The 14,883-nt window shown below is 41.1% G+C and overlaps 1 protein-coding gene across 4 annotated transcripts in view; it reads right to left on the reverse strand.

The window, feature by feature from the left end:
- The window catches only part of HERC2 (HECT and RLD domain containing E3 ubiquitin protein ligase 2), a 733,063-nt gene that overhangs the window by 435,159 nt on the left and 283,021 nt on the right, over nucleotides 1-14,883 (reverse strand). For all 4 annotated transcript variants that reach the window (XM_053707729.1, XM_053707727.1, XM_053707730.1 and 1 more), the window contains exons 27-32: nucleotides 8,670-8,884; nucleotides 7,845-7,977; nucleotides 7,623-7,750; nucleotides 4,696-4,891; nucleotides 4,410-4,546; nucleotides 3,333-3,506 (exon numbers count right to left, since the gene is read on the reverse strand). In XM_053707729.1, the coding sequence (XP_053563704.1) occupies nucleotides 3,333-3,506; nucleotides 4,410-4,546; nucleotides 4,696-4,891; nucleotides 7,623-7,750; nucleotides 7,845-7,977; nucleotides 8,670-8,884 (983 nt within the window). The remainder of the gene's footprint in view (nucleotides 1-3,332; nucleotides 3,507-4,409; nucleotides 4,547-4,695; nucleotides 4,892-7,622; nucleotides 7,751-7,844; nucleotides 7,978-8,669; nucleotides 8,885-14,883) is intronic.

A 14,883-nucleotide genomic window follows, 5' to 3' on the forward strand; every position in this document is an offset into this window, starting at 1 on the left:
TGGATGTTCGAATGGACCCTGAACAAGAAGGTCCTGTCTCAAAGGTAGCTTCCATGGTGGAACCGATGACATATTCACCAGGTCTGCATACCAAGTCCTGTGTGGCCACGCAGTAGCTATCAAGATCACCGAGGCCCTCTCCTGTTTGATCCTGGCACATGCATCTGCATGTCTTGCTCTCAAAAAAACAACTGCGCAGTAATGGCGCGAAAATGAGGTTCAGCCTACAACTGGGAAGGCCCTCCCTGACTGGAAAAGGTGTCTAACATAGTGCCTGCCGTTAAAAAACGTTCCCCAAGTTTATAAATGTGAATTATCAGCATAAACATGTATAAAATGCCCAAATAAAGCAATCGATTTAGCCCATAAAAGTGTCTACCAGTTTTATAGCCCATATTAAGCCCTTTATTCTGCTTGAGACTAAGAAAATGGCTTACCGGTCCCCATGAGGGGAAATGACAGCCTTCCAGCATTACATGGTCTTGTTAGAAATATGGCTAGTCATACCTTAAGCAGAAAAGTCTGCTAACTGTTTCCCCCAACTGAAGTTACTTCATCTCAACAGTCCTATGTGGAAACAGCAATCGATTTTAGTTACTGTCTGCTAAAATCATCTTCCTCTCACAAACAGAAATCTTCATCCTTTTCTGTTTCAGAGTAAATAGTACATACCAGCACTATTTTAAAATAACAAACACTTGATAGAAGAATAAAAAACTACATTTAAACACCAAAAAACTCTTAACCATCTTGGTGGAGATGTTGTCTGTGCAACGGCAAAGAGAATGACTGGGGTGGGCGGAGCCTAGGAGGGACTATATGGCCAGCTTTGCTGGGACTCTTTGCCATTTCCTGTTGGGGAAGAGATATTCCCACAAGTAAGGATGACGCCGTGGACCGGACACACCAATGTTGGAGAAACCTCTATACCCTCCATCTCAGTTCCCTGGGAGGGTGCCTCTGAGACTGCCACAATGGCATCAGAAACCTCACTGATAACATGTTTGTCTTTCCTCTTGCGCTTGCCTTGAAGCATAGGAAAAGCAGACAACGCATCAGAAATTGTGGAAAACATAACCGCAGCAATGTCTTTTAAAGTAACTCCAGCAGGTGCAAGAGCCGAAGCGCAGGGCACTGCTGGTGGGGGCGTTAATTTTTGGGACGCTTGGGGAGAAAGTTGCGGCATAAATTGACCCTCATCAGAAGACTCTTGGACAACATCTGCATGAGACGAGATTGGCTCAGTAAAATTTTTATCCCTAAAACTTACAGTCCTTTCAATACATGTAGGACAGAAAGGGATTGGTGGTTCCACATTTGCATCAAGACATAAAGCTCATGTAACAGCTGGCACCTCATCTTGATCCATCTCTTCACATAAAATATTGATATTGAGCAGAAAAAATACTGGGAATAGCAATAAAATAAAATTATCAAAAACTCTTTAAATTTAAACGGTTTTTCTTTCTCTTGACAAAACTGCCAATTTTGCTGTAGCAATAAAACGGTCAGAAAAAATAATTAAACCTCTGCACCACAGCAACCTGCTGAGGTGCTCCTACCTTAACCAATGCTACCGGATCCCAGAAGACAACAATCCGGTACTGCCAGAAAAACTGCACTAGGAACGCATCTGTGCTAAAAGCGTATGAAAGGTGTCTACATGCTGCTCTAGCCCAGAAAACCCCAGTACAGCACATCTGAAGTCCTGCAACTGCTTGGAAATAGCGCTACAAGCAGAGGCGCCAAAAAGCAGGAAGTCCTGCCCTTCGTGGGTGTGCTGCAAGTCTATGCAAGTCTATGTTTCGATCTTAGAGAAAAAACTAAAGTGAAACCACCGGAGCCCTCCATTGTAGTGAATATAAAATTAGCAACATAACTCCAGCCACAGTGCCTGCACCAAATCACTGCCCAAATAAGACTTTTATTCTGAAAGTCTGATACTGTCCCCACATAAATAAAGCTTCCCATTAACCCCTTATGTGCCATAGTGCTAAGTTAACAAACACTGAGACTCCTTAAATCCCAGAAAAGGTAGCACTTACCTCAAACACTGCCTGGAAGTAGGACAGTTCCCAAGCTTGAGAGGTCATCTCCCTCACATTGGCCTGAGAGATAGAGTCATGCTGAGTCAGAAAGAATCTCAGGCTGAAGGATATGAGGCAGCTGAAAAATCAGAGGCACAGTGAGAATTATGTCCCACAAGTTCCCATAGCTCTAAAGCCACCAAAGCTCTACTGTAGAGACTGATATGGACTAAGGCTACACCCTAGAACAAAGTAGAACTCTCGGGCACTACTTTAACAATAATAAACTCTTGATTGAAGAATCTAACCTAACACCTCACTTTACCTCTTCCTAGGAGCTATTTAACAGCTCTGCTGTGGTGCTCTTTGCCTCCTCCTGCTGACCAGGAGGTGAAATCACACAAGTAAAGATGATGATCCATGGACTCATCGTGTCTTTAAAAAGAAATATAACCCCTCAGAACAGAGTGCTAGGGCTGCAACCCCATATACAGATCATACCTCAAATTACACCCTTTGGCTAAAACCTCATAAACCAGGCTTCAGATAAGACCCTTTAACCTACAGTCCTATACCCACATTCCACCTCAGAAAAGACCCATTTGTCAATCTAATAAGCCTTATGAGTCCCTATGCACACTTATAGCTACAAATCAGCCCCATACTCACTTATAACGTAAGGCCAGCCCCCCCCCCCCCCCTCTGTCAGCCCCAAGTCCACTTACAATCTCACATCAGTACACCTTAGGGTTGCCACCCGTCCCTTAAAATACAGAACACTTATGAGTTACACATGCTGCAAGGTGTGCAGGGAGGAATATGAATAGTGCTGTCAAGAAACACAATACATGTTCCTCCCTGCACACCCTGCAGTATGTGTAACTCATAAGTGTCCAGGAAAACATGGCTGAGGTGGCAACCCTAGTACACCTCTGTAAGCCCCATGGTAAACATAACGCTGATCATCCGCCCACATCTGCTGCTTTCTTTAGCAGATCAATGGCAAATCCATTGCTAATGAAAACAGGAGCTGCGGGCAGAGAATCTGAGTTATGTTAACCATTACAGAAAGGTAAGTATTTTTTAAAAATAAGCATCTTTGTAAACTTTAATGAATTAAAGTTTCCCTGTTAAGATTATTATTTGATACTGGGCTTTAATTTGTTAAAGTTTACAATCACTTTCATCATTTATTTCTGTATGAAAGTTATTATTGCTCCATATACAGGGCAACCCTTTTTGCTCATACATTTCCGGAAACCGGATTTAAAAAAAAAAGTTAGCTCACTCATAAGTGCACCTCACCTGCTTTAACAAACATTTTCTCATTTTTTCTACATCCACTGGTTCTTCCTTCAGTGCAAATTCAACAATAGTATTCAGTAGTGCAGACTGAGGGTAACAACCCTGAACATTATGCTTTAGCCATTTGTATTTGTGAACACCTGCTACTGAGCTCAAAATGGGCGGCCACTTATCCTACAGGAAAAAGGAAACAAAACAAAAACAAAACTCAGGTTTAATAAAATGCTTCAGAAAAGGAGGTACCTGTAAATATGCCATTATTTTGTTTATCTTGTATACATTTTTACTACAAATATAACCAAAACAACCCTTGTTATGTAACCCTTAAACATGCATGGTACCTTGCAAAACACTTTGTACAGTCTCTCAGTCACATACACACATGAGCACATCCGTTTGTTTAACATTTGAATTTAGTTTATGTCCACAGAGCTGGAAAAAGGGTCTGCTAGGAAAAGAAAGCCAACTTAATGGGACATTGTGCACTAGATTTTTCTTTGCATAAAGGTTTGTAGATGATCCATTTATAAAGCCCATCTGGGAGTGTTTTTGTAACAATGTATAGTATTGCTTATTTTTAATAACATTGTGCTGATTTTCAGACTCCTAACCAAAGCCAAACAGTGTCAGATGTAGACGTGTTTACAGACTCCTGTTTATGTTATCAATCTTTTCATATGCAGGGAAGGGGTGGGGGGGGGGTAGTGTCTGCACTTCTTGTTTACCCAGCCCCTTTCACTGGGTGTCCCAGACTACCTCATCAACAGTGCTAAACTGGGAGCTTCTAATTAAGTTTTTAAAAGGTTTTATACTAGATGTTTATATCGGTATATGTGCATACACTTATTTACAGTAGTGTCTATTACATGCAGTTATATGAAAATTTGTGTACACTATCCATTTAAGCTAAATAAAGTATCCTGTGTCCATACTGGTGTTAAGTAACACATTGCAGTATCTATCATCTGAAGCTAAACAATACATTTCTCATTTCCACCAACAAGATCTTGTTTATCCCCACAATGGAACTTTACATGAACTTTCAAGAAGTGCCTTAGTGCTTCTGCTATAAGTTACCTTTGGGGATTTCACAGTTATAGGCCTCTTATCCACAGACACAGGACTTGAAGGGATAACACATGTTTCTTCCAGCTGACCAACTTCATTTCCAATTTTTGTTTCTTCCACATCAGAAGATTCAGATTTTTTTGATACTGAAACAAATACTGACTTTAGCTCGGGCTCATAAGGCATGCAATAGTCTGCAACACCTGCAGTGATGGCATTACATGCAGAAAATTACATGTGTAAAGATTAAATGGACGCAGCAGGGTTAAAGAAGAAAACAAATAAGCAAGCATACCTTTCTTTTTCCTTTTTTCGCGAATTATTTTCTGCACAATTCTCTTCCAGCGAGGGATAGAGCTCAGTAGTTTCAGCTTGGATACTATAGACAAGTCATTGCAGACAGCAGGGCGAAGCTCATTAAAAAGAAACCTTAATCGCTCAATGACAGGAGCACAAACCTCTTTGTAAGAACGTCCTTGTTCTTGATGTGTCTAGAGGAAACCATTAAATGATTCAAGATCCATCTACATCTCCTATATATATATATATATATATATATATATATATATATATATATATATATATATCAGCTCTCAGGATTAATATAGAGCCAATAGGTTATAGAACCATTCCTTTAAAAATATAATTGGGATTCCCCCAGTGCATGGCAATTAAAAAATAATTATGTACCTAGAAAGCAAACAAATCGTAGATTATATCCAGCACTACCTATTTCAGGCTACAAATAATTCATACACTGTCACAAAATAATGGAGACCACTCCAGGGGCTGCAAATAAAAAGATGATTTATTTAAACATTCTATCAAAAGTGTATGAAGATCTATGCACATTTCACCTGCAGTCAATTGGGCTTTCTCAAGCGTCATGGCTTGTGCAGGTAGATTACCTGTCTTTTATTAGTAATTTCCTTTATATACAAAGCCGGTACTGTGACCTCCAGTTAATAAAGCTTTATATTACAACTACAATATTTTAATTCATAATAATACAGACTTGAGAGGGTGGGAATTTGATAACCTATTTCTATTTTATACTTTATTTAGTTATATTGAACTTTTGCATTAGGGAGCTTGAACAAGCATTTCCTAACTAATATAGCATGGAACCATTAACTTTTTTTTTTTTTTGGGGGGGGGGGGGGTTAGTGAGAACTTGATTCATTCATATCCTTTTAGTCCATCAAAAATGGTGCATAATTGATTTCTTCATTAAACCATAGTGGATATAACGAGTTCATGTTGTAAATCCACTTACATTCTGCTTTTAGTAGTCTATCAATGTCACCACCTCTGTTTTTCAAATCAATAAGTTATAATCCCATCCATCTGAAATCAGTGTCTTTACTATTATGACACTCAAGAAAGTGTCTAGCTACCCCACTACTCTTTATTCTTTCCTTAAGGATATCTCTGCAGTGTTCCTTAATGCGCTCATGTAGTTCCCTATAAGTTTAACCGATATCGAATTCCGGGCAGGAGCAGGTAACATAAAACGCTCTCCTCACTTTTACAGGTAATCCGTCCCTTTAAATGAAATGTTTTCCCTTCATTATTGGTAATTTTATTACCCCGCAACATAAATTTGCAGATAATACACTATCCACATATATAAGAACCGTGATTCGATCGTTTTTTGCTAAGCCAATTCAGTTTTTTATTTTTGTTTCAGTTAGTAAAGTGGCTGTGGACTTCAGGGATGGAGCTCTGCGGGCCGTTAAAGAGGGGGTTTCTCAAACTATGTTATCTTATTATTTATTGTTAATACTCTACAATGTCTTGCGTACTTTAGATTCCATACGTTTGTTTTCCCCATATAATAGTTCCTCCCTAGGAGTTTGTCTAGCTTGCTGATAACCAATATTAACTGAATTTCTAGAGTAGCCACGATCCCTGAACCTATTTCTTTGCTCAGCCACATGTTCTTAAAATTTAGAAGGTGTTGAGCAATTTCTTTTATGTCTCAAGAATTGTCCAATTGGAATGGATTTAATTTGGGTTGAGGGATGATGGCTACTCGCTTCCAATAATGTACTGGCAGCTGTTGGCTTCCTGAAGGACTCGGTGACTAATTTCTCATCTTTTGTGAACTTCAAGTCCAAAAAGGTCAGTTCAGTATCACCAACTGTAACTGAATTTGAGGTTCCACTCATTTTGATATACCCTTCCAGAAAAGTAGTATGTCGTCGATGTACCTGATGCATAGATCAATTAAGTTTCCTATTTCTGGAGGGACATCCAATATATTCTCCATCTCCTATTTCCCCAGGTAAAGACAGGAAGACCAATAGTGTCTGGCCAACAAGGTCTATGTGAGAACATTGGTAAATACATAGACTAGTGTCTAAGACCATTTTTATCTTGCCTCCTATCCTATGTGCAGGACACTATGGATGTCCTGAAGAAATTAGATAACATTGTGGTGTCATTGCAAACCTTATTTATTTAAATTGACGGTGAATCATTATATTCTTCCATCCCCCATGGCCTAGGTCTAGACTCAATTTTTTATTTTTTATCACAGAGTGGATCAAAGTATACACAGCATACAGATTTTGTTGTCTCCTTACTTAAATTTTTATTAGAACACAACTATTTTGTGTTTGATAAAGTATACTATAGGCAAGTACTTGGTATGGCAATGGGGACCTGTTGTGCTCCCACTTATGCCTGTCTTTACCTGGGGAAATGGGAGATGGAGAATATAATGGATGTCCCTCCAGAAATAGAAAACTTAATTGTTCTATGTACATCGATGACATACTACTATTCTGGAAGGGTACAGTTGATGAATTGCATGACTTCATGGCCAAACTAAATCAAAATGAGTGGAACCTCAAATTCACTTACACAGTTAGTGATACTGAACTGACCTTTTTGGACTTAAAGATTACAAAAGAAGGTGAGGATGGTTACCTTTAATAGCCATTCAAACCCCTTTGTGTCAACTTGTGTGCATGTTATCAGGCCAAAATCAGCAGGGTATGTAAACTTTTGATCAGGGTTTTGATCATTTGGGTAGTTTCTGTTGTCGTCATGATTTAAAAAGTTTTTTGGTTATCATTCATATTCTCTGAAAAATAGCCAATAAATCAAATTCTGCCAGGGTATGTAAACTTATGAGCACAACTGTATATACGTATACATACACACACACACACTTTTTCATCCATATAAAAGTTGAAACAAAAAAAATGCACTCACTTTTATAAGTGAACATTTGGCCTGGTAAACAACACGACAAACATCTACCACAGACTTGGGCAATGATTTGTGCTTCATCTGTTCAATACTTAAGGCACCATTATGAACAAGAGAAAGAGCTAGATTGCCTTAAAAAAAGGAGGGAAAAAAAAGTGTTCTGGGTTACTTTTTGTTTAGTCTTAGAGGTTTCATGACAGTTTCCTGGCAATGCACAGAACATACCTAAATCTTCATGTTTCAACAGACAACACAGGAGCAAACGGCCTACTTCCTCCACTGGATGCTCAGGAGGAAATGTAATAGGTGTGGTCAGGTGGCACTGTTTGCAATACCTTTCTATCTGACACAGAAAATCCTGGGGGGGGGGGAAATAAGAAAACAAAAAGTCTGATTGTTTAAAATAATAATTAAGTTTTTTATAAACTATGTAATTTTGCACAAAACTCCAATCTTAAAAAAACAAAAAACTATATTGCATGGATATATACCATAATCTAAAGCCCTATGCAAAGGTTGTCACTATCTTTGGACCAGCATTCCTTATTTTGACAAGCTGTGTGCATCAAAAAAAGTAGCCTAAATAACATTCTGAAATATTTTTATGTATGTGTACTTGTGTGTTCAATGTATATTTGCTTTATTAACAAACTCCAATATACCTATTTTAGCTTGGAGAGTGAGCGGTGCTTTTGAGGCAATAATTAAAGTATGTTTTTTTGTATTTTTTACTTAAAAACGTCAGGAAACAAATTTTTCTTTTTACGATTCAGACAGAGACAATTTTACAAACAACTTTCTAATTCACTTCTATTATGTAATTTGCTTCATCGTTTTGGTATACTATGTTGAAAAGCATAGCTAGGTAGGCTAAGCACCTGGGTGCTATTTGCTAATTGGTGGCTGCACAAATAAAATTGTATTCTCTATCCGAATCATGAAAGAAAAAGAAAAAAAAAAAATTGCGCAGCACTGATTGGTTGTTTCACTATTTAGTAAGAAGTAGTATCCAATGTTTTCAATAAACATTAAAAAAACATTAAATCAAACCTTAACATTGTGTTCCTGCACATTGTTATCAGCAATAGCTTGCAGGAAGGGCTGAGAATGATCACTCATAGACAGACGATGTGCATAGAGTCTTGCTTTGTTTGGGGTAAGATTTCCAGGGGAGCTGCAATGATCCTCATCTTTTTCTTCATTGTAACTATACTGTATCTGACTGGTCTGCAAGCCTCCAGAGAAAATAGATGACTTCAGCCACTCTGCAAAATAATATAGTATTACATCGTGCAATATGACATCATGTAAATATTCAAGCTATTCTCATCGAATGCAGACATGCTGAGATTTTATAGATCTATATATTTATGGGTATATATCTATTAATATTACAGGTAAAATGTGAAACTCAGGTTTTATATAGAATGCCTAGGCATTAGGCAATGTGTGAAACTACCAAGCAAATTAAATAGATTTTGCCAAATTTTTCCTCATTCAGAGTTGAAGAATTTAACCTGCAAATAAATCTTACTTTGACAAATATTTTATTGCATCATTTAAAAGCTTGACAATTAAGCTAGCAAAAATAATGAATGTATATGTTTCTATGGTGTTTCATTTTCATCAATTCATTTACCAGGTATGGCATTTTGTAACTACAGTTTGATGCCATAATATTGTTTCCAAACCAATACAACAATTGCCATTTAGTATTTACTGTTCTATAAACTGTTGTTGTCTGCTGTGTTTAGACTTTGCCACAGGAAGAGTGTCCTTTTTTGAGCTAATAAAATAAAAAAAGAGTTTATTTCAATATTTTGACTGTTTGAATTTTTTTTTCTGAAAAATGTAAAAAATGGGCAGAAATAGTGCAGTAATCGTGATGCATCGTAGAATCGAATCGTTACGATGATAATCGTAATCGAATCGTGAGACAAGTGAAGATGCGCAGCTCTAATATATACACACACACACATACTATATATATATATATATATATATATATATATATATATCCATCCACATATACACACACATATACATATATACATACAGGGCTCAAAAATTCTCAACGCTCAACGGCGAGTGGAATTTAAGCAGGGGCAAGTAAAATAGTGAGAGAATGTAAGCCTTGAAGCGTGTCAGCGTCTGAAGTGGTGAAACTGTCTATCATAGCCTTGCAGCAGTATTGAAGCACCGACGGCTTGAAGGTGGAGAGCTGTGTATGACTGAAGTCAGAGAAGAAGCGCGGGCAACATCCTGGATATGCAGCAGTCAAACTCCTACATACATACCATTAAAGTAACAGCAGTGCCCCTGGCGGCCATCTTGCAGGCCCACTTTTGAGATTCTTGGTATTGGAGTGAGCAAGTGGACGTGGAAGCCAAGGGATGCATGTGCTGCGCTAGGCGATGACCGACAAGTGGCACATTAACTCTCTATCCATATTGGTCACCAGCAATCTAGAGAGGGAAAAAGGAAGCCAGAGGATTCAGCAGAAGCGGCCGCCTCCACCTCACACTCTCCCTGAGGGATTGGTGCTGGCTTGACTCTTCCAAGATGTCCAAAATGCCTGCAAAGAAGAAAAGCTGTTTCCAGATAACCAGTGTCACCACAGCCCAGGGGACAAGCAGTATCAGGGAGGATACGGAGAGCCTGGACGATCCAGACTAATCACGAATGGAGGATGTTTCTTCTGAAATATTTGATGTGTCCAGGGCTACGGACTATGGCCCCGAGGACGTGGTGGAGAGAAGCCGATTTGAAGAGACCTTGAATAACATTGGGGAAGCGAAGACACCTGGGAGCATGTCACCTAATGTGGCTGTAAAAGGTTTAGGATCTGTCGGACAAGTAAAGGGAGCCAACGGAGGAGCTGTGATAATCAGTCAGCCGGTTTCCTCAATCCCTGAGACCCAGCCCCCTGCATGCTCTTCTAAGAACCCCTCTGCTAACCCCACAAGTGTGGTTTCTGTCACAACGCAGCCTGCCACCACGACCGCTTGTAGCTCACGTTTCAGGGTAATCAAGTTGGATCATAGCTCTGGGGAGCCCTATAGGAGGGGGCGCTGGACCTGCACAGAGTTTTATGACAGGGACTCAGACAGCAGTCTGATTACCAAGACTGGGGATATAATCAGGTACACCAGTAACTTTGAACATTCTGCGGACAGCAATTTGGGAGCCACATGGGGTGGTGGTGTCTGCGGTGCACGTAGGACATGGTACTGAATTTGTTTCTGATAGTTCTCTTATTGCTGTGTCACAGTTGCTTCAGACCTAGAAGATGAACCAGCCCTCCCAGCAGCAGCATTTTGTTATTGGGCAGCAACCTAAAGGCGGAGCAGTATCACAGTATTACTGCTCAACCAATATATGGCGCTGCAGTCACTAGTCAGCAGATGATGGTGCAGCAAAGCCAGTCTCATGTAACTGCACACAATATTGCACAAAGTGGACATAATGGCAAAGGCACAGCACTTCCAAATGTATCCATAGTTCAGTCAAATATGTCTAAGTCAGCCTCCACAATTCACTCCCAAGGCCAACAACAGGGACATAATATCCACACAGACATCTGGCCAGACTGAATACGTACAACACCTAACTGTTATACAATCCCAAGGAACAGCCCCCCCAAGCTCTGTTATTTCAAGTAGTGGGCCCCGATCTAGTCTTCCTGGCCAACATATGCAAACTGGTGGAGTACAAATGATGGGTTTACTTTATAAAGCAAGTGACTCTTTGAGCCAAGGGCTAATACAGAGTGGCCAAAAAGGCCAGAGTGAAGCAATGCATATTCAGCAACCAGGAGGCTTGGCACAACCGAATGTGCCAACAAATGAAGTTGTGCAACATACATCTTTAAGTCAACAGCAAGTCAGTGTGAGTAGTCATATGTCAGGCATTTCAGGGGGACAACATACTTTGGCTGCTGGGGTGCAAAATGTCCCTGGTATTGGAATGCCAAGTAGTGTGCCTAGTGTATCTGCAAAACAAAAATTATGCTTACCTGATCAATTTCATTTTCTTCTGAAGGGAAGAGTCCACAGCTGCATTCATTACTTTTGGGAAATACAGAACCTGGCCACCAGGAAGAGGCAAAGACACCCCAGCCAAAGGCTTAAATACCACCCCCACTTCCCTCATCCCCCAGTCATTCTGCCAAGGGAACAAGGAACAGTAGGAGAAATATCAGGGTGAAAAAAGGTGCCAAAAGAACAAAAAAAAGTACAGCCGCCTCAGAGAAAAAATGCGGGCAGGAGCTGTGGACTCTTCCCTTCAGAAGAAAATGAAATTATCAGGTAAGCATAATTTATGCTTTCTTCTTAAAAGGGAAGAGTCCAAAGCTGCATTCATTACTTTTGGGAAAACAAAACCCAAGCTAGAGGACACTGAATGCAAACAGGTGGGTACAAAATGTGGCCCCTTCGAAAGGCACCACAGCCCGATTACTCAACACCCTAAAATTTAAGAACAAATGACACAGGAGAAAACCCGAGCCCTGGTAACTGCACAATAGTTACACCACCGGCAGAGTCAAACTAAAGACCACTCGGTCCCAGAGTCCGTCAAGCCCAAACCACCTCCGAGACGTCCGCCCTGCGGAACATGACTCCCAAGAAGGTACCTGGCCAAAGACAAAGACCGCATCTGCCCCCAAAAGGGAAACCAGAGTCCAGGAAAAATCCAAAGGAACTTTTCCCACTGAACACTTATAAAACAACCCATGATTGTCTTACAATAACGCCCAGGGAAACGAGCTCCCTAGAAACACAAGGGCTAAGAAAAAAGGACCCAAATACAGGGAAACATGTCCCAAAAAGGACTTGAGGAACACACTCACATCCCTGATCCTGTACCATATCCTAAGGTACTCCAGGAAACATGCGTCCCCCGTCGCCTCATAACATATCTAGACCGCAGGCTAGACAGGCAGAGACAGCAGAAACAGGATAACTATCCAAGCAGCTAGAAAAGAGCTCTCCAAAATGAACCTCAAACCGCCTGAACAGGAACTCTCAATGACCAGCTTCCAGGAGGAAAGCTGATTCACCATTGCTAAGTTGGTTAGCATACAGTCAAGAGAAATTAGCTGTAGCTGGATACACCATCACAGTGCAAATAGCTATAGATGGTTCCAACTGCAAACCTTCCAAGAACTTGCAGCCCTCTGAAATGCGGGCTCCAAGGAGCGCCCCCTTCAAGCACTACTGCACCCGGTGTTCCCAGACAGACTCCCATCCAGTTACTGACCGGCCTGACCCTGCTTAACTTCCCAGATCAGACGGGTCACATTCAGAGTAGTGTGGCGGTAGACCAAACGCCAGTAGAAAAGAGGAGGACATCCAAAGTCCTCGCACAAAGGAGAGGACCAACATTAAGAAAACGGTCAACACTGCATAGAGTAACCGATCCCCAACCTTCCCTTCAGGATAATGGTCCCAGCCCCAAGGCTAGTCAAAGACCAAGACAGGAGTGCCAGACTTCTGGAAGAGAAAGGAAGGATTAATGAGGAACAAAGTGCCTGGTTAGACCGCTGCTACCAAAGAATGCTGCCATGAGTCAGGATAGACATTGTGCCTGGGTACAAAACCCTCTACACGCCGTCTTCGTCCAGCATCGCAGCTCCCCTTTCCAGGATCCTGAAACGCAAGAAAGAAAAAAAAAAAAACCTGCAGGGCAAGACCAAGGACCCACAGGACGCCACAGATACTAAGGTAACTCCGAACCCGGAGAACCTAACCCCTACTCTAGAAGAGAAGGGAATACAAACAACGAAAAGCTACCCTACCATAGAGTCGAGACCCCTTGGCCATATCACAAACCCAGTTGAAAGACATCTGGAGTCTTCAGGAAAATCATTAATACACCAGAAGACCAGTAGGGACCCATCAGAAGGACATAAAGCCTAAGCCACAGTCAGATAGGCCTCTCTCACAGAGCCCCGGCCCCTATGAGAGAGGCCCACAGGACCACAAACATCTAGTGTGAGACCAAACCATTCACACCCATCCAAGGAGAGAAATGGACCTAGGCCAGGGTCCTCAAAAGGGAGTTGATCGAAAGAGCCAACTTCCAAGGAGGAGCGTACCTCTAAAGTCTGAAAACTTGGCGATCTAGCAATAGCCCCAAACCCAAGAGTCACGAAGAACTCCAGAACGGTCTGAGATTCAGCACCCAATGCATAAGGATCGCAAGGAAATCTCGTAGGCAAGGGATAACACGTGTTTCGCATACAGACAGGGTAGCAACCAACACCTGAAGGCAAATGATAACCCTGGACCTTGCTTGCCATCCCAGAGAGTTAAACATAAAGGCACGACCCACGAAACCCCTAACGGAGCATCGATGATAAAATGGTCAACTAACTGACCCCAGAAGGGCGGCCATTCGTACCCGACCTCGACTCTTCACTGACAAGCCTCCATGCTAGAGTTGTGACGAGGACGCAAGACACGCAAACGTCGAAGACTGTGGTCAGACCAAGGGTATAAAATGGAAGAGACAACTGCCAGAGATCCTTGAAGGATCTATCTTCCAAGAAACTATTTTAAGCAGGCAACGCTGGAGCCGTAGCCCCTCACAGAAGGCAGGTAACCCCTGTAAACCACCTCATAGAGAAACACAACAAGGGGTAGAGGAAGAAAAACATGCTCGCGTATCCAGACCAGATAATCCACCCAAGGCAGGAAGGAATTAAACTCCACAAGCAAAAGCTTAATAGGCTAAAGAATCAGCATCCAGAAGAACTTCAAGTGAAACTCAAACCATTAATCACTCGGCACACCAGACCATAAAAGGTCACACGCATCTCCCACTTCCAAGAAATGGAAATAAAGGTTCTAAGTCCCCAGGGACCAGAAGAACCATGATGCCGTCTGCAAAAACAGATCCGAAATAGATATATATATATATAAATCCAAGAATACCAGCACTCGCTATTTAGTATCAGCGTCGGGGTGCTCCCAAAATATTAAACATATATTGGTGGTTCAAGTGAACAGAGGCACTCTCCGTGTGGTCAAAAACAAAAAGTAGGTGCTAATTCTAATGTGATCGAAATAAAGCACCTACTTTTTGACCACACGGAGAGTGCCTCTGTTCACTTGAACCACCAATAAATATATATATATATAAATATATATATATCTTTCTTTCATGTAATTAGCAAGAGTCCATGAGCTAGTGATGTATGGCATATACATTCCTACCAGGAGGGGCAAAGTTTCCCAAACCTCAAAATGCCTATAAATACACC

The sequence above is a fragment of the Bombina bombina genome, chromosome 3 (assembly GCF_027579735.1).
Source record: "Bombina bombina isolate aBomBom1 chromosome 3, aBomBom1.pri, whole genome shotgun sequence".
In the NCBI taxonomy this organism is placed as follows: Eukaryota; Metazoa; Chordata; class Amphibia; order Anura; family Bombinatoridae; genus Bombina; species Bombina bombina.